Here is a 27382-nt window from a genome sequence, read left to right on the forward strand (position 1 = left end):
AACCAACTTCACAAGCACAATTTTTTTAGTTAGGTTAAAATAGTTAAAAACCAAATAATCAACTAAAATAGTCAACTTTCCAAATAATGCCATTATTGACAAGCTTCTCAACTATCATTAGACAAGCTAATCAATATTGTTTTCGAACACAATCTAATTTTGACTTCTATTTGAAGCATTTACCTTGAGACTTGAGAGGATAGGAAGAGAAAACAACACTTTCTTGAGAAGTTTAAAATACAATTTGGCTTTTGCAAAGGTGATGCAATTGTTTCAAAAAAGAGAAAAGATAACAAAAGAAACAAAAGTAATAAGAGAAAGTGAAACGATTATCCACACTCTTTGGCACTTTACACGACAGATAACATGAAGGTCCATCCACATTCATGGGTGTTTAAAAAGGACTATCTATCACCACAAAGGGAAAATAATGATGTTCTCCTTCGTAGATATGTTGTCCCATTGTCATTTTGCACGTTTTAACTAATATTATCTTGTTTGACGATGACTCATATAGAGAAATAAGGCGGAATTAAAATTCTTACAATTTCATAAGTTTTTCAAAAAAATTAAATACGTGTATATTACATATAAGTGTTGAATCTAAATCACAAAATATGAAGATTCATTAAACAAAAATAATATATATTAAATACGTGTATATAACATATACTAAGTGTTGAACCTCACTAGTGCTATCCTAACAATCGACGAATAATTTTCACCGATAAAATATATATATATATAAATGTTGATTTTTTTTTTTTTTTGGACATTTTTCTGTGGTTGGTTTCATTAAAAAAAGAAAGGGAAGAAAGTAGCTAACAAAGAAAGAAAAGACATCGTCACATGCATGGAGGATTCGAGATTACAATTTATCCAAATCTTTATGAAAATTCTTTATTGTAACCATGCAGTGATTGGTTGACCCATGAGGGTTGGTGAGGCTTCAACCCCACATGCACACTTTATATTTTGAATTTGTCATCGATGTTTTTTTCCCAGTAGCTCTCTCACTCACTCTCAGCACGTAATTTGCAGCCGTATGGTTTGGATTTGCTGTTCATCACATGACACATATTATCACTAATGCGCTGCGTAGATGTTCCACCTTTGCACGTCACTTCTGCGGCGTTTTTCGTAATCCATCGGATCCTATTCTTACATGGAGAGCTACCACCATTTATATTATTTGAAAAGCTAAGAAAAAATTTGATAAAAAATAAATACATAGAAATAAATCACATAATGTGATATCTGGTTGTGTGCAAGTCTTCTATGTTCCGTTGGATACATGTAAAAGTGTTTTACACTTTCAACTACTTAGTCAATACAAAATCTTATCCTAAAACCAATTACTCATCTCTACGGAAATCTTTTTAGTAATGTTTTTATTGATGTGTTATTACATTTACACTGCAATTACATTTAAATAAGTTGGTTTTATTTGCACAAATTTACGATTGTCTTGTGACATTTACAATGGCTAAGTATCTTCTGTTTCTTTTCTTCAAACATTTTTTTATCACACGTTCAAGTTAAAAATAAAAAATAAAAAAATATTCCAATGTAAGTGGTAGAGAGAATATTTTAAACAAAGAAACAGATAGGAAAAGAAGAAGAAGATCCATACTCCATCATGGTGCCATCACAAAATTAATTATGATAAAAGTAATGATGAATGATATATGATTGATGTTGTCATACGTAAAAATAGTTTTTTTTTTTTTTTTTTTTGAACAAATTAACATGAATTGTGAAAATGACAACAATTTAAGTAATAGCAAGTAGTGCCATCATATTTGACTCAAAATAACATATATAATAGTATTAGTACGAGCACAAAACAATATTTTCGTATAATTCTGTTGATCAAGTCTGCGTTTCTCCAAACATCGTCGCTTTATTTCCTAAAAATACAAACGTGAACTAGTCGGCGGGTATGTACCGGATACCTCTTCGATGCCTAAGTCAGCAAAACAGACAAATAGACAAAAGCTCTGTGTGTTCAAGAATCAAAGTTGCAATACCTGTACATAAGTCCTGTTATGAGCTTTTATAGATTTCGTGTGGCACAATTTTAGTAGGACTCTTACTCACCAATGTAGAGTCCTTCTAGGAATCACACTTGTAAGAGATAATGCTTATCGCTTAACACCTTTATCACTGCTTTAACTAAATGAAATAGTTTCAACTCGGTAGTATAACAAAACGACCGAACTAATATTGCCATGCTTAAGCGGTAGCTTTGACCGAGCTTCACTTAGCTCGGTTCCCCCCTTTAGCTTCCTCTACCTCGGTTCCTCCCTTTTGCTTCTTGTATCTCTGTTCGGCATACTTGAACTGAGCTGAGTTATTTTAAGACCGAGCTAACTAGGCCCAATGACGAAGTCTACTCCACTTAGCCCACAGTTCGGCTCACCTTCACCCGATCCTAACTCGGCCCAGATTTATACTTTTTACCCTCTCAGTATCATATTTGTATTTTGATATATATGGAAGTAAATTTAGTCATAATCAACACATTTAAACAGAACTTAAAGAGGCAGACAAGTAAACGATCCATGTTGATGCTTTCGATCAGTACAACTTTGCTAGTGATCTCATCACATGAAAAGCTCTTAACTTTCCACATGTTGCTTTGATGGAACTTCAACATTTGCGCTGGCTATGCAAGTACACAATCCCACCTTTCCACGTATTCATATGTGTGATATGTTCAGTAGATTGCCTAAAATTCTTGATCTAGCAAAGTTTGAATGGGAGTCATATCTCCAAAATTATTAGGTATTTTGACAGTATTATTTAATATTATTTATGTGATATTTTTTTTAAAAAAATAAAATTGTAACATCCTAAGTGAGTTATTATGTTTTATCTATCACTATGTAATTGATTTAAAAATACACCATAACAATATAACATAATATTCTAAAACTTGTAAATAATAACCCGCCATATTGAGCCACTAATATTTTCATTTCATCCAACCCATAACATGTACAACTGCATTTTTTATTATCTGTTTTAAAAATAAGATGCTCATTAAAATAACATTTAATATTAAGTGATGCTATATATAATCACATTTTTTATTTTATTTTTTCAATTTAAGACATAGAGTAATTGGGCCCACATCAATAAATGTACATGTGACTCATTCACTTATGTTTAAAAGTGAGAAAATAGGATTAAAAAAAAAAAAGAATATGTATTGAGAGGGTAATTTTTGGGAAAAATTGGGCCGAGCTGCAAGTTGGCCTTTGAGGCCCAAAACGCGAAGGACTAAGTAAGAAGGCCGTAAAGGATACTCCGGCCCAGAGAGCAATGTTACTCCGGCTGGGAGAAGTAAATGTTACTTCGGCTCATGGATGTAAAGCTACTCCGGCCTTGGGAAGACAAAGTTACTTCGGCCCAAGAAAGAGTAAAACTACTCCGGTCTGGAGGCAACTCACAGTTAGGCCGATCTCAGAGTTAGTCCGGTCGTGACTTACAATGGTTAGGTCGGTCAGAACTTGTTACTTGGAAGTCTGATCTAAGCGCATCAAGGTTGAACAGGGCAGCCGAAGTAAAGATTTGGAGGAGAGGACCGAGCTAAGGATAGTTCGGCCTTCTGTGACTCGATATAGCCAAGTTTACTTCGGTCGAAAGGAAGTTCGGCCGTAAAGAAAACCATCCCACTTGGTTTGAGCAGTGGGGGAGGGTGTAAAAGGATAAGCATTATCCTTAAGAGATTGAATCCTAGGAGGACTCTGTATGGAGAAATACAAGTCCTACTAGGATTGTGCCATATGAATCTTATAAAAGCTCACAAGCATCACCTTGGAGGAGGTAATTGAACACAATCTTTCTGAAAACTTAGAGCTTTGTCTATTTGTCAGGTTTTCTGACTTAGGCATCGGAGAGGTTTCCGGCACACACCCGCCGGCTAGCTCACGTTTGTGTTTTCAGGTGACAAAGCGACGTCGTACGGAGGAGCGTGGACTTGGTCAACAGGATTATACGAGGAGAATTATTTCCTCCCCGTACAATTGGCGCCGTCTGTGGGAACAACAGACAAGAACAAAAACCTCTTGACTAAGCTTCTCCTTTTCTCATTCAATGGCACACATTGAAGACTTACCGCAGTCCGCCGTCGACGGACTAACTCCAGAAGGGGGCGCAAGGCGTGAGGGATTACCTGCTGTCCCTCCCATGGCGGACTTGGAGCCCCAACAACATAATTCCAGGAGGAGTGGCAGGGGAAGGCGGAATGGCAGCCCTCGTCACTCTCAAAGTCCCGACAGGCAAAGGAGGAGGATTGATCCTCAAGCCCTGGAAGATCGCGTAAAGGAACAGGATGAACTAATTCGAAGGATGGCGGCGGACATGGAGACTTTAAAACGCCAGATAAAGACCAAAGATGTGGCGACAGGAGAGGGGCGCAAGCATAAAACGCCCCCTCGCCACTCAGAGAATCGTAGTAGGAATACTACGCCCTCCCAAGGAGAGAGCAGAAGCCTCAGGACAGGCGACACTCACTCCTTATCTTCAAGAACTCGTCACTCCAGGTCTGAGAGGACGAGATCCGAAAGATCATATATTGAAGGAAGTACGTATTGGCCTTCACATTCACACCAGACCAGATCCAGACAAACCGAGCTACCCAGGTCATCCGACTTACGAACCGTGCTAGAAGAAAAAGCACGATGCAAGGAGGATGCCAGGGCAAGGGATCCACACCGAATTTCGGCCCTACAACGGTTGGCTCCTCGAACGCATGGAAGCGTCGAGGTTGGAATGCCAATACCGCAACCGGCCTACGAACCAGCGGACAAAGCATTGGCAAGGCTACAGACTTCGCCGTTTGTCCCAACGATCGAAAACGCTCCCCTACCATCAGGCTTCCTTCAGCCGAAGTTCAATACATATGAAGGGAAGACGGACCCGTATTCACACTTGAGCCACTTTCGCCAAGTCATGGCCGTGTACAGGCGAAACGAGGCCTTAATGTGCATACTTTTCCCATCAAGTCTGGGCGACCTGGGCTTGACTTGGTTCGAAAAGCTCCCAGAAGGTAGCATAGCCTCCTGGGCCCAATTGGCAGAAGCATTCGTAACAAGGTTTCGGACAAATACTAAAACACCGGTGGAGATAGACCAACTACTCTCCATCGACATGGGTGAGAAAGAAACTCTCAGATCTTACAACAGTCGCTACTGGGAGACATTCAACCAGATTGGAGACTGCCCCACCAATCTAGCCATTGCGCAATATAAAAGAGGCCTACCAGTAGGGAACCGACTAAGGGATTCAATTACCATGACGCCACCCCTCACCATGGAAGCCCTGATGGAGAGAGTGCATCAGCACATCAGGGTAGAAGAAGATGGCGCACGTTCCAAAGCCAAAACAAGTGCGGCCACGGTACCAGAAAAGAAAACCTCAGCAAAGGTTAATACGGTGGACCGAAGTAACAAAAATGGACGTGGCAGACGAGATAACGGAGAAGACCCAGGCAAAAGATGGCTAAGAATTCGCACTGCCATAACCACGGTGTTCAAAAAACCAATATATCGGATTCTGAGCGAAATCAAGGATGAGCCTTTTGTCAAGTGGCCAGCCAAGCTTGGGGAGGCTCAGAAGAATTACGACGACAGATCACAGTGCACCTTCCACAAAGAAAAGGGGCACCGAACTGAAAATTGCACGCCCCTAAGACAGCATTTAGAAGAATTGGTGGCAGCAGGCCACTTGGACGAATACATTGAAGGAGGAGCGCAACCGGCCCCCCAAGATCATGACCAACCCAACAGAATGCCAAACGACGCACCACCACAAGGCATTATCAATGTAATTCATGGAGTTTTTGAACCTGAGCGCGTATGCGAGCTTAGAGGTTCAATCAAGAAGGCTGAACACTTTAGGGAAGTATTAAGTTCCCAACCCGCCATCAAGAAGGGGAGGACAGAGGCAACAAACGTCATGTCCTTTTCGGATAAGGACTTGGAACGAATTTACTGCCCCCATAATGATGCCCTGGTTGTCACTCTCCGAGTCAAGGATTTTGACGTCAAGCGGATTCTGATTGACCAGGGTAGTTCATGTGAGATCATGTATTACGACACATTCAAACAACTAAAATTGCAAGACAAAGACTTGGCACCTGCAGTTTCTCCCCTGATTGGATTCAACTCCATGCCAGAGTGGCCTGTCGGCAAAATAATCCTTCCAGTCAGAGCTGGAAGTGTATCAAAACAGGTGGAGTTCTGGGTATTGAAGGTCCCCTCCACCTACAACATCATCCTAGGCAGAACATGGCTGCATGCCATGCGTTCGGTGGCGTCATCATACCATCAGGTAATGCGGTTCCCCAATGACGCCGGTATAATTGAAGAAGTCTATGGCGATCAGATCATGTCAAAGCAGTGCTTCGCCACAGCAAATGGAAGCCGAGCTGCCAAAGGATACGTTCATTCGGTGGAAGAACCAGAGAGTAATGAACTATTCGCTGACGTCGGCAAAGAAGCTAATCAGAAAGCGGTAGAAGACTTGGTGGAGGTAAAAATAGATGAGAAGAACCCGGATAAGTTCTTCCTGCTTGGCTCATCATTATCCAGCGCTGAGAGATTAGAGGTCATGGAATTCTTGACTTCCAATATCGAAGTGTTTGCCTGGACACCTTACGACATGCCAGGCATTGATCCAAACTTCATCAGTCACCAACTCAATGTCCACCCTTCCGCCAGACCAGTCATTCAACGCACGCGCAGATCGGCACTCCACCACGCCGAAATAGTGGCAGAAGAGGTAGGCAACCTGCTGGAGGCAGGAGCGATAAGGGAAGTACACTACCCAAAATGGATCTCCAACACCGTCGTAGTGCCAAAAAAGAATGGTAAATGGCGTGTCTGCGTCGACTACAAAACAGTCAACAAAGCGTGCCCAAAAGATAGCTTCCCTCTACCAAGGATAGATCAACTGGTGGACTTAACGGCAGGACATAACCGACTTAGCTTTTTGGATGCATACAGAGGCTACCACCAGATCGCCATGCATGAACCAGACCAGGAGGTCACATCCTTCACAACACCAAGGGGGTTATATTGCTACAAGGTCATGCCCTTTGGCCTAAAGAACGCGGGGGCGACATTCCAAAGGATGGTCACCAAGATGTTTGAGCCATTGTTAGGCAGAACAATGGAGGCGTACATCGACGACATGGTGGTCAAAAGCAAGGATGAGAATGACCATCTGAAAGACTTAGGCGAGATGTTCCAGATCCTGAAGAAACACAAGCTACGCCTCAATGCGTCCAAATGCGCATTCGGAGTTGGATCTGGCAAATTCTTGGGCTTCCTGGTGACCAACCGAGGTATAGAAGCCGACCCCTCTCAGATCAAAGCGATCCAGGAGTTGGAGAGACCAAACTCAGTTAAAGAAGTGCAGCATCTTACTGGTATGGCGGCTGCACTCAACCGGTTCATAAGCAGATCGTCGGACAGGCTACGACCGTTCTTCCAAGCTTTAAAGGCCAAGTTTGAGTGGGATGAAGAATGCGACCGAGCTCTGGAAAGCTTAAAGGAATACATGTCTTCCCCACCACTACTTGTTACTCCAGTACCTGGTGAAGAACTCTTTTTGTACCTAGCAGTCTCTCAACACGCAGTCAGCGCAGTGTTGGTTCGTGCAGAAGGAATACAACGCTTGCCCATCTTTTATGTCAGCAAGACATTGTTGGGAGCCGAAACAAGGTACTTACCATTGGAGAAACTAGCATTAGCATTAATGATGGCATCCAGGAAATTGGCGCACTACTTTCATGCCCACACCATAGTCGTCCTTACGGCCTTTCCATTAAAAGCTCTGTTTGAAAGGGCGAACTTCAGTGGGCGAATTTTGAAATGGGCAGTAGAGTTGGGACAATTCGATATCAAGTTCCAACCAAAGACCGCAATAAAAGCTCAATCTTTGGCAGACTTCGTCGCAGAGTTTACTCCTGGAAGTCATCATATCTGTCCAGTCGACCTGACTAACTCAACCGAACTAGGGACGGGAGTTGACGCCGGAATAACGCAACCCCTAGTGAAAGGTAGTCCATCGACCGAACTAGAGACGGAAGTTGACGCCGGAATAGCGCAACCCCTAGTGGAAGGTAGTCCATCAAGCACAAAGGCAGACCACATTAAGAACGACAAGGAGGAGCCAAACAAAGGCTCACCAGCAGTTCAAACAGAGGACGAAGGGCAGACAGCCAATATGGACTTTGAAGAAAACACCATCCTTGACCCCACGGCATCGTCTGACCCTTCCACATGCTGGAAACTATTTGTTGGAGAGATGTGGAAGCTCTTTGTGGATGGAGCATCCAACCGACATGGTGCAGGGCTTGGCATAGTCCTCATCTCTCCAGACGGCCTGGTTATAGAGCAAGCAATCAACCTTGGCTTCCCAGCATCCAACAATGAAGCAGAGTATGAGGCGCTTATCGCAGGACTCAAGTCAGCACACTTCATGAAAGCAGCCGAACTAATGGTATACAGTGACTCTCTGCTGGTAGTAAACCAAATTTCGGGCGAATACGAAGCAAAGGACGACAGAATGGCCAAGTACCAAGAGTTAGTCAGAACAGAGATCAAGAAGTTTGATGTGGTAAGGATAGAACAAATTGGCAGGGAGGAAAACAGCCGAGCGGACGAGCTAGCAGGCCTGGCCTCAATGGCAGATACATCGATCCCTCATCCAGTACTCATCGACTTCTTACCAAGACCAAGTATAGAAGACCCCGAAGCAGAAGAAGTATATTGCACTGAATTAGGCCCTTCATGGATGGATCCCATCATCCTGTTCCTAAAAGACGGCATCCTACCAGCAGAGAAAAAAGAAGCCAACAAAATAAGGGCAAAGTCGCAGCGATTTTGGCTATCTCCATCTTTGGCATTATACAAGAAGTCATTCTCTGGGCCTTACCTCAAGTGCGTTCATCCCAGCAAAGTAGAAGCCTTCCTATTCGAAATACATGAAGGGGTATGTGGAAGTCATCAAGGGGGAAGGTCGCTCGCCTACAGGGCTATTTCGCAAGGATATTGGTGGCCGTATATGCAAGCAGACTCAGAAAAATATGTGAAGAAGTGTGAAAAATGCCAGAAATTCGCACACCAAATACATCAACCAGCAAGAGAACTCCTACCTTTAACTAGCCCATGGCCTTTCGCAATGTGGGGCTTAGACATAGTAGGACCACTTCCAACAGCACCCGGAGGCAGAAAATTCTTTCTCGCAGCAACAGACTACTTCACAAAATGGGTGGAAGCAGAAGCACTGGCGTCAATCAAAGAGAAGGATGTGAAGAAGTTTGTTTGGCAGAATATTATCACTCGGTTTGGCATACCAAAAGCACTGATCTCAGACAATGGAACTCAGTTCGACGGCAGGATCTTTAGAAGCTTTTGTGAAGAGTACAAGATAGAGTTCTACAATTCCACACCGGCATATCCCCAAGCAAACGGGCAAGCAGAAGCATCAAATAAAGTCGTCTTGGATGGACTTAAGAAAAGGCTAGAGAAGGCAAAAGGCAAGTGGGCAGATGAACTTCCTCATGTTTTATGGGCCTACCGCACCACGCCTCGACGATCAACAGGAGAAACACCATTCTCCTTAGCATATGGAATGGAAGCGGTGATCCCACTAGAAGTTGGCCTCCCCACAATTCGAAGCGAAAATTTTGATCCAGACTTAAATGAAGAAGCCATAGCCTTAGAACTCAACCTTGCAGAAGAAAGAAGAGAAAGAGCGTTGGTCCACATCGCCGCATACCAACGAGAATTAATCAAAAAATACAGCAAAAAGGTTCATCCAAGACAATTCAAAATTGGCGATTGGGTATTACGCAAAGTAATGGGAAACACCTTGGTCCCAGGAGACGGCAAGTTAGGCCCAAATTGGGAAGGTCCTTATAAGGTGGTTGGGTTAGCCGGCAAAGGGGCATACCACCTAGAAGACAAGGATGGCAAGGCAATCCCTAGGCCATGGAATACGGCCAATCTCAAGTTATTTTACTTTTAGCTTTTCTTTTTCAAACATGTGTAATTTTTTCTTCCTTCAATAAAATGAGCAATTCTTTTTAGCACAAATTATTCTTTGTAAAAGTTAGCTTTAGAGACTAAGTTTTTTGCGAGCATTCTATTCAGAGTTAGCTGGAAAAACTAAACTCAGAGGTTGGCTGGATTAAACCAACATCCTTCCTAAGCCCAGGATAAGGATTCAGGCTGCAGGACATTTGGTCGGAATAACCAAATACTATAAGTTAGCTGGAAAAACTAACTTCAAATAGTTGGCTGGAATAAACCAACACCTGTAACTCTTCAGCCGAAGTAAGTGCAAGGCTGAAGAGTGGTTGGCTGGAATAAACCAACACCCGTAACTCTTCAGCCGAAGTAAGTGTTAGGCTAAAGAGTGGTTGGCTGGAACAAACCAACTCTTGTTACTCTTCAGCCGAAGTAAGTGCAAGGCTGAAGAGTGGTTGGCTGGAATAAACCAACACCCGTAACTCTTCAGCCGAAGTAAGTGTTAGGCTAAAGAGTGGTTGGCTGGAACAAACCAACTCTTGTTACTCTTCAGCCGAAGTAAGTGCAAGGCTGAAGAGTGGTTGACTGGAATAAACCAACACCTGTAACTCTTCAGCCGAAGTAAGTGCAAGGCTGAAGAGTGGTTGGCTGGAATAAACCAACACCCGTAACTCTTCAGCCAAAGTAAGTGCAAGGCTGAAGAGTGGTTAGCAAACCAACTCTTGTTACTCTTCAGCCGAAGTAAGTGCAAGGCTGAAGAGTGGTTGGCTGGAATAAACCAACACCTGTTGCTCTTCAGCCGAAGTAAGTGTATGGCTGAAGAGTGGTTGGCTGAAACGAACCAACACTGTACTCCTCAGCCGAAGTAATTATATCGGCTAAGGAGTGGTTGGCTGGTAAGTATAGTTTAACCAACCAAAAACCGAAATAGCACTTGCTGGAGTAATAGAAGACATTACAAACCCAAGCATACACACAATAACCGGAATAAGAGAAGTGAAATTTTTATTCAAACAGAAGTCATTACAAGGGGGCTTAGTTCGGTTACAAAGAAGAAAAAGTAAAAAACTAAGAGAAAAGTTCATCAATTTCAGCATCGAAAACCGCATCGGCATCTACTGGAAGACCGGTCTCTGGCAGCAGCACTCCTTCAGTCACAACGGTGGCATCGACCGGAGCCACAGTTTCATTCGGCTGTTCAATAGCCAGATCTTCCACTCTGGACTCCGGCCGATCTGTCTGATCCACGTTTTCAACTGGAGTACCCCCAGAAGCAGAATCTTCGTCAGTATCTGAACCTTCAAGGAATTGCTGCTGCATGGCATCCGCGTACCCCGCAAGGGACTTCGGTATAAAGTACTCTGGAGGGTTGAAGACCTCGGTCTGTTGATCATGACCGAGCTTCTCCACAGCCGCCCTCCAGCCGCACTTGAAGAAAAGCTCCTTGGCGGCATCGCATTGCTTGACGTAGGCCTCCTCGGCCTCCTTGAAACCTCGCTTGTACCCCCCCTTGTCGACCGCCTCCATATTCTTTTTCAGTTCGCTCATTTCGGCGTCCTTTCTCTTCTCTAGCTTCAACAACTCCCGCAAATACTTGTCCTTCATAACAATGGCAGCTTTCTGCTTCTCCGCTTCCGCCGAATTAACTAGATCGGCAAGACGGCCGTTCTCCGCTTCCAGCTCGGCCATTCTCTTTTCGGCTTGTTGTAGTTCGGCCGACCTTGCTTCGGCTTCCGCCATCGCCTGCCTTGTGGTTTTGCGGAGCTCTTGGACTTTCCGGTAAGTGACATTGTTCTTTTGCAAGGCCTGGCAAAGCAAAGATACCTTTAGAACCGAAGTAAGAGTTGGAAAAATTTAGACAGAAAAAAGCAGACAGCTACTTACCAAGACCATGGACTTGGAAACAGACCGAATTGATTTCATTTCGGTATTCAGTTGCTTCAAGTGGTGCTCCATGTCCTTAGGGAGGCACACACTTTTGGCCAGGTTAAAGGCCAGTTGGTGGTCTTTTTCACCCACGACCGAATCAGTGACTTTGATGTTTCGGTCATTGAAGATCAAAGGCGGAGCCCACTTCGGAGATCGGGCTCGGTCAGTTTGTTCAGGTTGGGAGGCAGGTTGAGGACTTTGGGGGACGGTTTCGACTTCGTCAACAAGTTGTTGTTCGGCTGACGTAGATCGGGCGCGTTTTGAAGGGCGAGACGAAGAGGGCCGTTGTGAAGGAAGGGCCACGACGGCAGGCTGCACCTCAGTAGTTGGTGTTACTTCGGCTCTAGTTGTTGAAGTTAGAAGGGCCCTGACTCTGCTCTTCTTTGCCATTTCTTCCTCAGCGGTTAATGGAACAAGTCTTATCTCGGGCAAAGTGGGGTCCGGCTCCGGTGCTTCCTCGAGAAGAAAATCGGTTACTTTTGCCTTCCGTCGACCGCTGTAACGGTAGGTCGGTTCGAAATTTAGAAGCTTGGCCCAATCTCTTTCTTTAACCCGAAATGCGGCTCGCAAAACGCCGAGGTTAGGATAGCTATACAAGGAGTGGAGATGGGCGAAATCTGCAAAAAAAAAAAAGACAGGTGTTAGTTCGGCTAGCAGATTAAGCAACCGAGATAACATACAAAGCGGAAGACCGAAGTAAAATTACCAGGCTCTCCCATTTTCCAATTTATAGGTCGGCCAGGAATTTGAGCTTGAAAATCCTCAAAGTTCCCAGAGACCCAAAAGAAATCATCATCATTGAGATCTTTGTCCGGAGTATGCTTAATTATCTTCTCTCGGCGGCGGCGAATTCTAAGGTAATATACCCACCCAGCATTCTTTGAACCGATGGAATACTGATGGAATATTTCGGCCAGACCAAGATTCAGTCCGGTTTGGTGGTTTAATGCGGCTATCCCCATTATAATACGATATGTGTTGGTGGATAGTTGGGTGGGACATAGCCTAGTCTGCCTAAGGAATTCGCAGATTAGCGGTTGGACAGGAAACCGTAGTCCGGTTTCAATTATTGATTGAAGGGTGAAAGGGACGAAGCCTTCATTGTCCCAGGGAGTAGCATCTTTCTTGGCCAACTCCAGTTGAACATCATCAGGAATCTGGTAGTCCTGCCTGAATTCGGCCATGCCACCAGGGGTTTCGACTAAATATCTATACTTACCCATTTGTTGTATAAATTACGGATAAGTTATTTCGGTACAAAAATTTGGCTCAGTAAGCTCGGTTGAGCACACGCAGGAGGGCCTGGGCAACCTAAGTCTGCAAAGTAGAAAGCAAGGGGGTTAAGCACAGATCGTTGGACCGCGCTACAAAATTATAAGCAAGATATACAAATCCTACTTCGGCTTAGTTGGCTGGTTCTACCTTGGCTCATCAGAAGGTTTCTTAGCTCGGTTTTTGAGCAGTTTAGACCGGTTTAACGTCTAGGGGCAGCTTTCCTGAGTTCGGTCTAAGAAACTAAGAAAGCTGGTTTAGTCCCAAGGCCTAAAACGGTTACAGTATAATTACTTCGGTTGAGCTCTCAGGGGCGGCTTTCTGAGTTCGGTTTGAGAACTAAGAAAGCCGGCTTGGCCCCAAAATCTTAGCTCGGTTATAGACCGAAGTACCGAGTTCGGTATGAGCAAGCTTGTTCGGTGATCTTATCTTGGCTAGAGTGGGTCAGAAGAAACTACTGATATTCCTACAAGTTCTAGTTCGGTTATGTTCAGAATCTATCCACATACATAACACAAACAGTTTTCTAGTCCGGTTGCTAGGTGATTTTGGATCTAAGATTCCTACAAAATAGTTCATACACATACAAGTTCTACTGGTTTCTTCATAGAAAGTACAAAAGCAGAGCAGATAAATGGAAGAAATGTTTCGCAAAAGCATACGAAAACTAGATATACAGTTGCACAAAACGAATGTAAAAGCAAAAACATGAAGGGAAAATGGATTTGCTTACCAGAATTAAATAAGGAAGGACTGAAGATGAAGACTGTCGCAGTAAAGAAAGAGCACGAGCAGCAAGAACACAGAGAGAGAAGATGGAGAAATGGCAAAAGTGAGGGGACCCTAGCCTCAGGGATTGATTTTGTTAGAAAGCCCAAAATTTGGGCGGGACTGTTCAAATTTCACGAAGTACGAAAGACGGCGTGACAGCCGTCCTTAGCCAACCAAAACATGCCACGTGTCATAAGAATGGGAAGCGTTACAGACATTATGATTGAAGAGACGTTTTTGACCGGACAAAACATGGCCAGGAGTAAAATTAGCTCGGCTTAAAACTCGAGAGTTTTTAGCTCGGCTGGAGAGGCTAAAGTATTTTTTAGCTCGGCTGGAAAAGCTTAAAACGACACTAGCTCGGCCAGTGGACTGGTAATCCCAATCATGCTATGCAGATGGAATTAAGGGGCAATTGAGAGGGTAATTTTTGGGAAAAATTGGGCCGAGCTGCAAGTTGGCCTTTGAGGCCCAAAACGCGAAGGACTAAGTAAGAAGGCCGTAAAGGATACTCCGGCCCAGAGAGCAATGTTACTCCGGCTGGGAGAAGTAAATGTTACTTCGGCTCATGGATGTAAAGCTACTCCGGCCTTGGGAAGACAAAGTTACTTCGGCCCAAGAAAGAGTAAAACTACTCCGGTCTGGAGGCAACTCACAGTTAGGCCGATCTCAGAGTTAGTCCGGTCGTGACTTACAATGGTTAGGTCGGTCAGAACTTGTTACTTGGAAGTCTGATCTAAGCGCATCAAGGTTGAACAGGGCAGCCGAAGTAAAGATTTGGAGGAGAGGACCGAGCTAAGGATAGTTCGGCCTTCTGTGACTCGATATAGCCAAGTTTACTTCGGTCGAAAGGAAGTTCGGCCGTAAAGAAAACCATCCCACTTGGTTTGAGCAGTGGGGGAGGGTGTAAAAGGATAAGCATTATCCTTAAGAGATTGAATCCTAGGAGGACTCTGTATGGAGAAATACAAGTCCTACTAGGATTGTGCCATATGAATCTTATAAAAGCTCATAAGCATCACCTTGGAGGAGGTAATTGAACACAATCTTTCTGAAAACTTAGAGCTTTGTCTATTTGTCAAGTTTTCTGACTTAGGCATCGGAGAGGTTTCCGGCACACACCCGCCGGCTAGCTCACGTTTGTGTTTTCAGGTGACAAAGCGACGTCGTACGGAGGAGCGTGGACTTGGTCAACAGGATTATACGAGGAGAATTATTTCCTCCCCGTACATGTATAACATTTTTCTTTAATTCTTGAGAGGTCACGGCTACATTATTCTAATGAGAAAATCTATAAGAAAAAAATTAATATTTTCTCTGACTAATTAGTAGAATGAAGATTTAATTATTCATTATGGTTAACAAGATATGAACTTATATTGTATTGATTTTTTTTTCCTTACGTAAATTCAAAATTCAAACATTGTGAGATAAGGAAAATACTAAACTGATGTAGATTTAACATCTTAAAGTATCTTCAATCCTTTATTATTATTTTTTTTCATCTAATTTGATTATAAATTTGAGTAAAAAGTTTGATTTACAATGAATTAATCCAATCATTTCATCTAATTTGAAGATTTTTTTTTTAAAAAAAAATCTTTTTTTCTTAAATTTCTTTTTTGATCAAATTTGATGAAAAATAATCATTTCTAATATGTTATATTTTTAAATTTTAATTTGATAAAAGACTTGATCAATTCTCAATTTGATGGGAAAAAATGACTTGATTTAATGAAAAAATTGTAGATGATTTTTAAATTAGAATAAACTATCAATAGGTCACAATAGTTGAACTTAATTTCTATTAAATCCTATTAAAAATAAATCATAGTAAAATCTTCGCTAAAAATAAGTTTTTATGATAATTTTTTGAATATATAGATAAAAATTGACAATTACTTTTTTTTTTTGTCACGGTTTTTATAAATTATTCCTACAACTTACAATTAGTGACATTTTTCTGTGATGAATTTTTTAAATTGTCCCTAGAAGTTAAAAATTAATAACTTTTTATGATATTTTTTTAAACTATCGCTAAAACTTATAATTAATTATATTTTTTGTAACAAAAATTTTAAACTGTCGCTGAAAATTAATAATTAGTGACTTTTTAATAATATTTAATAAAAAAACATTATTAATTATTATAACACCTATTAAATAATAAGTACACCTTTAAAACCTACATGTAGATTACTTCTAAATTGATGAAGAAAAAGTTAATATAAAAATAATAAAAAAATGTCAGAAATTGTTGAAAGAAAAAGTTAATAAAATAATAACAAAAAAAAATGTCAGAAATTGATGAAAGAAAAAGTTAATATAATAGTAACAAAAAATGTCAGAAGTGGGATTTGAACCCACGCCCTCTCACGAAGACCAGAACTTGAGTCTGGCGCCTTAGACCACTCGGCCATCCTGACTATTTGTGAGTACAAATCAACAAGTTAATTACTTTACTTTTTAAATTATGGAAGGTATACCACTACAATACAAACTTAATCAGAACCGATTAAGGTTCAACCAAAAATGATATAATATGATAGAGCAAAAAGATATTATAAAAAATTAATTAAACACTCGCATCAGTAACCCACATCATTTGATAAAAATTTTACAGGTGATGTTTGGGAAGGAAAGTTGGGGCTAAATTAGCCACGTCCGGACAAAAAAGGCTTATTTAGCCACATGGAGACAAAAGTGCTTTCACGTGTTAGGGTAAATTTACCAAAATACCTTGACTTTGCCCTCTGAATCTGAGACCCAACGCCTCACCACACACGCAACCTTCGATTGGATCCTCCTGATCATACGCCACAAAATTCGAATCCATCTTCCAAATCTCCGATTCCACTCGATTCCTCAACCGATCAGGTAATCCATTGATAAATTCATCGTGTGTTCCCGAAATTCCAACCGAACCTGTGCCATCCTCATCGGAATCGTCGCCGGAACCAGAGTGGTGGAGCGGCTCCCACCGGTCCCGATAGGAGACTGATCGATCAATGCGATGGAGATACGGCGGCGAAGGCGGAGGAGGAGGAGGAGCGAGAAAAGAGGCGACGCCCACAATTGGCGAGTTACGGTTTCTGTGAATTCGGAAAGGTCTTCTCTGACGCCACGAGCCGATCGATTTTCTTCATTTTCATCATTGTGTTCGGATTGAGGGGGTTTAGGGATTGGTGTGGCACTGTTCTCTTCTTCTTCTTCTTCGTCGTCGATTCGGAGAGAGTCGGCAATGGAGCGAGCCAACCATGACCTTTTTTTATTTTTTTATTTTTTTTGTTTATTTTTCGGATTGTTTTGAAATTGAAGTCCTGTAATTTAAAAATAAGGAGAAAAACATGAAAAACCATTTGTGAAAACAAAAACCAAATTAATGTATACAAATTAAAAACAATTACAAAAACGTAAATAAATAAAAAAAAGAACGACAAAAATACGCCTCATCCAAAAAAAAAAATAGAAATTAGCATTTGCCACGTAATTTACAAATAAATAAAACGCATGAAAACCCATTTTTGAAATATAAAAACAAATTAATGTGTACAAATTAAAAAATGACAAAAACATAAATTAAAAAAATAATGAGAAAAATACGCCTCATTCAAAAATATTTTTAAAAAAAAAACATAAAAACATAAATTACCATTCGCCATGTAATTTAGAAATAAATCAATTTTTTGTTTTGGAATTCAGGTTTTTTGCACAACCCTAGTTCTGTAAATTCTAGTTTTTTATTTTTTGGGGCTTGTCGAATTATTATTATATTTATTAAAATTTAAAATTAATATTAAAATTAAAAAAAATTAAAATACACTGGACAATAAAATAAAACTAAAAATTAAAATTATTAGTATTATTATTATTTTAAAATTAAAATTTAAAATTAAAATTAAGATTAAAAAAAATTAAAATATGCAGGACAATAAAATAAAAATAAAAATAAAAACTATTAGTATTATTATTATTAGTTTAAAATTAAAATTTAAAAAAAATTAAAATACACAGAACAATAAAATAAAAATAAAAATTATTATTATTATTATTGTTATTATGTTGAAATTTAAATTAAATTTATTATTATTATCATTATTATTATTTTTAAAAAAATTTAAAATTGAAATAAAAAACACATGAAAAAACCATTTGCAAAAAAAAAAAAAAACTTAAAATACACAGGATAATAAAATAAAACCTCACTTTTTATCATTTCATAGAAAATGAAAAAAAAAATTAAAATTAAAATCAAAATCAAAATAAAAAATAAAAAAAAAAAGCACATGAAAAAATCATTTACAAAAAAATATATATATATAAAAATATTAAAAAAAAAAAAACAATTTCGGTCCAAAGGCTGATTTGACGTGGAGGACCAACGTTAGCAATGAGTTGACATGATGAAGTAGTTGAAAGGCAGTTTTGTAATTTAACATGAAGATACTTCACTAAAAAGTCAAAAAAGTCAAAAAAATTAAAAAATCATTTTCAAATTGGACTTTTAACCTCATATTAAAATAATCAAAAAAAACTAAAAAATCAATCCAAATGGAGGAACAATCACTAGGCTCTGCTTGGTTGTGATTTGTAAACGTGTTTTTACAAGTGCGTTTGAGTATGATGTTTGGTTGTTGTTTTGGAATCAATTTTCACAAGCTCTACAGAGAGCTCTGTGTATCAGCTGCTGCTTTTGTGAAAATTTTGCCCAGGGGAAGACCGCCCGGATGTCCACCAGGTCATCTGCCCGGACGTCCTTGGGGACATCCACCCGGATGTCCTTCATTGTACAGAATTTTTGTTTTTTTTTTTGCAATTGATTTATATAATTGGGAAAAATATTTTTTGAAATTTTTTTAATTTTTAATGTGCTTTAAAATAATTTTGAGTTGTATGTTTAGTTATGAGTTGTAAATTTTTGTATCGCATATCAAATATCACATCAACAATTCCCCACTCAAATCAAACCTCTTTTCCAAAACTATTTTCAAAATTCTTTACCAAACAAATTTTCTACACTCAAATTATAATTCTACTACACACAAACTCAAAATACAATTCATACTCTCAAATCACATTTACAAAATACATCAAACGCAGACTAACATTTTTTAGTAAAACATACCCCCTTCAAAATGGAGGTTGGGCTCGAAACCAATTAATTGATGTCTGTGAGTGGGACCCATTGCACTCCAGGACACTAGGACATGGATCACCATATCACCATCCAATTGCATCTCCTAACAATGATAGATACCACTAATTTTGGAGCTCTAAAAAGACCACTAATGACATGGCACTCAATAAAAAAAGAAAAAAAATACAACACCAAGGCCAAAACATCAAATCATTCATGGTGGGACCCACTGCCACATCATTAGTGGTAGCACTAATTAGTGCTCTCACTCATTTTCCTTGCATCTCCCATTGAAAGTGTCATAGCCTTGACACCTCATAAAGGCCATGTCGGCTCAGCTTTTGAAATTAATTTTTTTTTATAAAAAAAAATATATTGATCATTTTCTGACATTGTCCATTTCATTTATATACAAAAATATTGCCCTAAACTATTTGCATGATGAATCATGACACGTAATAATCGATGGAAGGATTCATATCACGAGATGAGAATATCTCAGAAGTCACTAAAGCTAATCAAGTCAAAGTTTAAGCCTCAGCTAATGCAGCTCAAGCTGAAGCTAATGGCTCAACTGTATCACATGGAAGATAGTTAGAGTTTGTTAGGAATTTGTTAGTTGGTTAAAAACACAATTTCAGTATCTTGTGTATCTTGTATAAGTACATATTGTAATATTGTGAATGAAATAAGAAAAAAAAATATTCCAATTGTTCTTCATGGTATTAGAGCTTTTTAAGCTCTCACGAGCATAGCTTCGATTGATCTGTGGCATCTTCTGCTCCATCTTCGTCTTATTCTTTACCTTCTAATCTAAACCTATTGATCTCTAATATGAATTCCCTCATTACAATCAATCTTGACTCTACCAATTTTCTTACCTGGAAAAATCAGTTTCAAAATGTCTTGCGTGTTACTGAATTTTTGGATGTTGCAAACGGTTCTGTACCATGTCCACCATTGATGATCAAAGATTCAAGTGGTCTTGACATTTTGAATCTAGATTGAGCATATTGGAATGAGATTGATGTTCATCTACTCAACTGTATCACTTGTATTCTTACTCCTGCTACTTTCTCATCTGTCCTTCATTACACCACAATTTTGAGGTATGGAATGCTCTTTGCAAATGATTCACAATGCTATCTCGATCTCATATTCATTAGATTGACTCATTTGACAAAAGAATTCAAATCAATTGAGGAATACTTGAATCAGATCAAAGAACTTGCAGATCAATTAGCTTTAGCTTCTTCACCCATTAATGAAGAAGATCTTGTGTTTCTCACTTTGAATGGATTACCTGATGAGTTTGATGCTCTTAAAACTACTATTAAAGCACATGTTGAACCTATTTCCATGATTGAATTGACTTCTCTTCTATGCTTTGAGTCAATTCATATTGTGTTAAGTTTTTATTCTTGGCAATCCCGGTTGACAAAACTCCTTTTAGTTGTACTTACTTTCGCACTTTTTATTTCAGTAAGGCTATGTGTTTTTAGATGCGAATCCAACCCGAATTGTGCCTTGCAGAGAAGTTTGTGATGTTAATTCTTTCAAGATTGTCACTTCGCTGATTATGACGAGGATCGAGCTGCCAGGTCAGCTCGCGAGGGTCTAGGGGGCAGCGCCTCTTGGCGGGTTCGGGGCAGTGCCATAGCGGGGTCGAGGGGCAGCGCCCCCGAAGCAAAATGTAAAATTACATTCAAAGTTGCATGTTCGCCCTTGCTCGCTCGAGCGAAGGCTGTGTCTGGCAAAAAACCTGAAGGAGATGAATGTATGCTCAAGCGAAGGGTGCGTGGCTCGAGCAAAGGCACTTATGGAAAACACGCGTTTTTGGTTCCTCGCTCGAGCGAGAGAGTCTTCACTCGAGCGAGCTTCGCAGTCCTAGATTTCTATAAATACGGGATTCAGTCAGATTTTAGGATTACTTCTCCAAATCTTTTTTTTGGATATTAAGGTTTATCTCTGGAGATATTTTGCTAGTTTTCTTTGATGCTTTTTTTTTTATTGAGTATTCAACTCATGGTTTAAAGAGTATACATCAAAGGATTATTTGTTTGTTCTACACAAAAGAGAGAGTTGTTCTTCGGTGGATTCTGAAGAATACGAGCCTGAAGCTTTGGTGGATTCTGGAGTGGCTCATCGTCAAGAAAATTTCAAGGTGAAGACGGGGTTGGAAGAGACACATAGGGGTTGGTTCAATTCGGCCGTGGATTCGCTAGGTAATTGAGAATATACCTGTGTAATTCCTTTATATCTTCTTAGTGGATTGTTTTGTGGCTGTTGCCCATGGTTTTTTTATCATAATTGGAGGTGTTCAATTGTGGTTTTTCCACGTAAAATCGTTGTGTCGATTTGTCTTGATTGTTTGATTGGGATTTTTGTTTATTGCTTAGAATTGATACATAATCACAAATCAACATCTAGAAGATTTCTAGATTTTCAATTGGTATCAGAGCGGGTCGTTCTATTTTTTAAAAAAAATAATCTTTTAGAACAAGATCTTGTTTGATTTGTGATAATGGATTCAATTCGTGAGGGAAATTCTATGGTTCGACCACCCCTACTTAACGATTCCAATTATTCCTTTTGGAAAACTCGGATAAGATCATTTTTAAAATCTATAGATGAAAAAGTTTGGCAATCTGTCATCAATGGGTGGACCGAACCAACAATTACAGTTGATGGAGTAACTTTCCCTAAGCCAATTGAAAAGTGGGACACAATTGATTACCAAGATAGTAGTTGGAATAGTAAAGCTATCAATTCTCTCTTTTGCGTTGTCACACCTGAAGAGTTTAGTCGAATTTGCAATTGTGAAGTCGCAAAAGAGGCTTAGGATATCTTACAAACTATTCATGAGGGCACTCCTTCTGTTAAACGCTCAAAACTTCAAAGGCTCACGTTTAGTTTCGAAAACCTTTCAATGAAAGATAGTGAGACCTTTGATGAATTTTATGCGAAATTGAGTGACATTGTAAATTTCAGCTTTAATTTAGGTGAAGAAATACCAGAATCCAAAGTTGTGGAAAAAATTTTGAGATCCTTGCCCGATCGGTTCCAACCACAAGTTACGACTATTAAGGAGCCTCAAGATGTTGACAACCTCAAGCTGGATCACTTATTTAGAAATCTCCAAACTTATGAGGCACATAGGAATTTCAAAAAGAAACAAAAAGATATTGCTTTTAATAGTGCTCATAGAGTTAGAGAGGATTCTGATGAGGATTGTGAGATAGATTCCAAGATTACGACTGCTTTTGTTAAACAATTTAAAAAATCTTTTTTGAAAAAGAATCATAATCTTTTGGAATCTACTCATACTCATAAATCCAAAGGCAAAGATAAACTCAAAATTAATTCTTTAGCCAAGAAGGAGAAAGGAAATATACAAGGGAACTCTGAAAAAGTCCAATGCTATGAATGCCAAGGATTTGCCCACTTTGCTTCAGAATGCCCCCACTCGTTTGAAGGAGAAGAAAGCCCTCGCCATCACTTGGGATGATGAATTAGAATCTGATGAAGATGAAAGTGGCAACGAAGATCAAGGCGAAGAGGGACATAAACAATTCCCTACTTTCATGGGGGCTTCCGAAATTGAAGGACGAACAGAGTATCCAAAGAGCCCGGTTGAGAATACCACTGATGATGAATCCTCGGGAAGTGATGATGAAGAGCTTGAGCAAGCTTATGAAAAGTTATATAAGGAATCTCTTAAGTTATCCAAATTGAATGACAAACTCACTATGAAACTCAAAGCATGTGAAAGTGAGAATGCGAAACTAAAGTAGGAGGTTTTCGAGGCTAGGATTGATACCATCAAGATAACTAATGATCGACAAGCTCTTTGTGCAAAACTCTTGACTTGTAAGATAGAAAGGAATGAGCTACAACAAATCTATGCAACATATGAAGAAAAAATTAAAACTCTCGAGATGTCTCAAGTTGCTTTAGAAGAACTAATGATCAAGAAAGAGGAAGAACTCAAGTGTGCTATGGTTACCATTGGTTTTTGGAACAGAGGATCGAAGACTTTCGATAATATCATTGGGTCTCAACAAATTTGTTCTGACAAGAGTGACATTGGCTTTGGTGATAAGAAAGAGCAAAAATAGAGTGCATCCACAGCTCATTATACAAGAACTCAAGGGCAAAGGGAGCACAAGGTTCAATGAGAGGAAAGGCTTCTCAATCTTCCTAAAGTTGGTAAGGTCAAAGAAAAGAAAGTACACCCCGTACATCTTGTTTTATTTGTCATCATTGTGGTATGCATGATTATATTCGCCCTTATTGTTATAAGTTACATGGGAGAGTGTGTCAAGACCCAAACCCGGCCCTATGGGTTTAGCACCGTAACCGGCCAGTAATCCGAGATTACCGAAGGCCTGCCTAACAGTAATCCAGTAAAACAGAGTACAGGGCCTGGTGGAAGCCAATACAGTAAATAAACAATGTCCAATGAGCTGTGACAGTCTACACATACAAGTACAATCATTCAGAACAGGGATCTAATCCCTATTAAACAGTACAGTAATAGTCTATACAGTCTATACAGTAAACAAAACAGTTACAGAGACAGACGAGGAATATTAAAACACCCCAAAGCCGAAGCTTGAACGGCCTGAAACCTCACGGTGAGGCACAGTGGTTGGCTGACAAAACAAAAGCTAGCCTGACGCTCCTAGTAGCGGTCCGGTGCCTGAACACCTACATATATATATGAGCAGTGAGCTAAAACCCAGTGAATAACATAATACGTAAAGAGGTTTAGGATGAATGTCTTTTCAATATTTAAAACAGTCCATTGATTCAGTATATCGGTCAGTCAGTTTGTGGCTCATATTTGATGCCGTAACAGTCATTTAGAAATCATAGTAATCGTACGTGGCACATCCGTTAGCAGTACTAGTAGCAGTGTCAGTACAGTAGCAGTAACGGTAACAATATAGTAACAGTACAGTAGCAATACAGTTCTTATGGACTCAAGAGGTGTCTCGCACAGATTCTAGAGGTGGCTCACTCTGTAGCACTTAGTTTCGTGCAGCATTTTGCTCCAAGTTTCACAGATTATAACAGTCATATGTGGTACATCCAGTAGCTAAACAGTACAGTAGGTCTTAATAGACCGGGTCTTAATAGACCAAACAGTGAATGATGGCCATCGTATCAGTAAACAGTAGTGGTTCCAACATGGGAACCGACAGAGATCTCTGTAACAGTAACAATCAGTAACAGTAGTTGCTAAGGATGCCACAATACAGTTCAGAATATAAGACATACATTCATTCAGTTAACAGTAATCAGTTCAGAAAGCAGTACAGTTCAATTGTTCAAAAGATAATCATTTTGAACATATCTTTACACAATCGTTACTCACAGAGTTCTGGGCTATAGTAAGCTAGAGCGTCTCCTCGGAAGTCAACCCTACACAGTCAACAGATCGAACACACACTAAGCTACACAGTTGGGAAAGATAAGAACTTAACCCCTAATTTGCCTTGGTGTGTTCTACATCTATGTCCTCATTAAGATGTCTTAAACTAGGCCTAAGAATGCCTAGAATGGGAAGAGGATGCAAAGATGCACTCAGAAAACATTTTCAGAAAATCAGAGTTCCCGCTCGAGCGTGGGTTTCCCCTGCTCGAGCGGACATACTGACAAAGGTCTCCGCTCGAGCGTACATTAATCCGCTCGAGCGGACTGTAAAACAGTGCAAGATGCTGGGAGCTCGAATTCCCCGCTCGAGCTTCACTTTCCCCGCTCGAGCGGGAGACCAAAATCTGGAAAGTCCAGATTTGAACTCCAATGCTCAAATCAAGTTCCAATGCATCAAATTCGATCCTTTTGGGCTAATTTTCTGGAAAACACTTCAAAACTCATAGTATAACATGTTTCAAAGATCAATTTGAGAAATCAAAGCCCAAAGATAGTTCAATTAAACATGATTTCAAACCAAGTTTCAAGAACAACAACTCAAATGTGACATGCATGGCTTTAATCAACTTCAAAGCTCCAAAGTAAGTTCAAATGAGTCTAAACTTCCAAAAACATGATGAATTCATGATCTACTCTCAAGACATGAACATGCATGTGAGGAATTATGAACTACAACCTCAAAACTTAGCGATATAAACATGCATGCAACAATTAAGCTTCATTTCAACAACTTAAGCTAGTTCTATACTCAAATCACTACTTTTGACATGAATCATGCAAGAACAAGCTCAATTCATAACAAGAGGGTAATTACACTACCTTAGGTCTTGTAGTTCAAGAAATGAAGCTCAAATGGGCAATCTACACTTCAAATCTTCCAGTTCTCTAAGCCAATTCACAATGAAATCAAGTTATCTCCTCTCTCTCTCTCTCTCTCTCTCTCTCTCTCTCTCTCTAGTTCGGTTATGCTCTCAAAATGAGCTGAGGAAATGTTTTGAATGAAGTGTAATATGATTCAAAGATGGTCCATATAGTGGGCCACTAAGTGGTAGAATAGTAAATAAGTCCAACTCTTGTAATTGACCACTATTTAATCTAATTTAGTCATACTAAATCACATTTTAGATAAATATGCCAAAAAAATCATATAAATTCCAATGGTCACAAACATCAATCAATTTCAGATTCGGCCGCCGATCAAGCCTTTAATTTGTAGTTTAATGCATATGACATAAACAGATAATTTGGCAGTCAAACAGATAGACAATGCTTTTAAATAGATACAGTCAGTCAGTCAGTTCTGGATTTCAGTCAGTTCGATTACCAATCTAATCAGTCTCAGTTTAGCAGTAATCAGCGGCTAGTCAGTAATCAGTGACGAGGGTTGTTACAGTCTCCCCTCCTTACAAAGAGTTTGGTCCTCCAAACTCGAATTAACATATGACAACAGAGATGATGCCTATCATAAAGGTAACTTTCACTCTATAACAGGAGCATATGACCCAATCTCAATCTTGGCAACGCACAGAAGCAGGATCATAAATCATATACAGAGATTAGGGTCCGCATTAAAACAAAGTCTTATACCTAGTCAGATTTTAGAGTCAGGAACAGATTCAGATACATGTTCATTTTTATATTCTTGTCTAGATCATACATAGATGCCACAATCCTTACCTAAGCATACATCGCACATTCATTAGCACTACCAAAGCAATTACAGAACAAATACTGACATGGCAGATATAGTACAGATACAGATAGTTACAGATATAGCAGACATAGTACATATACAGATGTGGCAGATACAGAACAGATACATGATGGCCATGAATGACCAGTTCCATAAAGGAATCCCGAATCCAGGTAACAGAACAGAACAGATGCTGAGCCCCCATGACAAGGCCTCCGGTATGGGTAACAGAGTGCAGACAGATATAAGTTCCATAAGGAACCTCCAACACCGGGCAGCTAACATATACCACATAATATTAAGAGTCACGAATAGATATCAGGAATCAAACAATCATTCAGTAAACAGCATATAGCATTTCCGAGACAAAACTTATTTCGTGACACAGAACATGAATACAGGTGCACACAACTTTACTGTAGTAGTAATCACACTACTTATACCAAGTGCTTATCGGGGTTATAGATTGCACTGGCCTCATTTCATAAGTAATTTCCCCTGTTAAGTTACAGAGATTCGATTCATTCACTTCTGAGTCATTCATCTGGTCTTTGTTCAATTTGTCCTTAATTCGGTAATCCATCACAGTCAGTCCAGTTCATTCGGGAGTTATTGGAAACATAAGGCGAATTTGTACATTACTTCCGTAGCAGTAGGCAGGGTTCTGAGGTAATCATTCGCATACTATTCATCAATTTCAGTTCTCACAGAGTCGATCATACTACGTATCAATACGGAAGCAGTCATACTGATTTCATATACTTCCAGATAGTGAGGGTTTATAATCAAGACTAGTTTTCTGTCAACAAATCCCATCAGTTCTGAAGTACGGTAATCGCCAGAACAATCATTCCCTAATCAAACAAGTTCATAGTTATACGGTAATACCGGGTGATTAATCACATGGCATGTACCTAGTTTTCCCCATATTGGAAGCAAATCAGGTAATAGCTCTCAAGAAGAGTTTTCTCAATTCGATGAAAGTTCGACTAGGTCATTTCAGATGCAAGTTCTGTCCAATCATAATAAGTAAGAGTTTGAAGCACAAGCATCAAACAGAAGTTCTATTAGTTACACAAAGGGTTTCATCAACCC

General features: G+C 39.8%; 1 protein-coding gene, 1 long non-coding RNA gene and 1 other non-coding gene across 3 annotated transcripts; all 3 read right to left on the minus strand.

Moving 5' to 3' along the window:
- Window positions 1-11114: 11114 nt before the first annotated feature.
- LOC145822241 (uncharacterized) lies at window positions 11115-18804 on the minus strand. The gene is made up of 5 exons (XM_082918856.1): window positions 18675-18804; window positions 18402-18469; window positions 16758-17133; window positions 11931-12592; window positions 11115-11852 (listed from the first exon to the last, which is right to left on the minus strand). Exons 1-5 carry the CDS (start codon window positions 18802-18804, stop codon window positions 11115-11117), a joined length of 1974 nt encoding a protein of 657 aa, XP_082774982.1.
- TRNAL-CAA (transfer RNA leucine (anticodon CAA)) lies at window positions 16361-16444 on the minus strand. The gene has a single exon. It is a non-coding gene; the product is annotated as a tRNA-Leu (tRNA).
- Window positions 18805-23594: 4790 nt separating the features above from the next.
- LOC145821282 (uncharacterized) lies at window positions 23595-24584 on the minus strand. Its single transcript, XR_014363311.1, has 2 exons — window positions 24536-24584; window positions 23595-23865 (listed from the first exon to the last, which is right to left on the minus strand). It is a non-coding gene; the product is annotated as an uncharacterized LOC145821282 (long non-coding RNA).
- Between the last annotated feature and the right edge of the window lie 2798 nt (window positions 24585-27382).

The sequence above is a fragment of the Camellia sinensis genome, chromosome 3, assembly GCF_055761805.1.
Source record: "Camellia sinensis isolate YWXY chromosome 3, ASM5576180v1, whole genome shotgun sequence".
Lineage (NCBI taxonomy): Eukaryota > Viridiplantae > Streptophyta > Magnoliopsida > Ericales > Theaceae > Camellia > Camellia sinensis.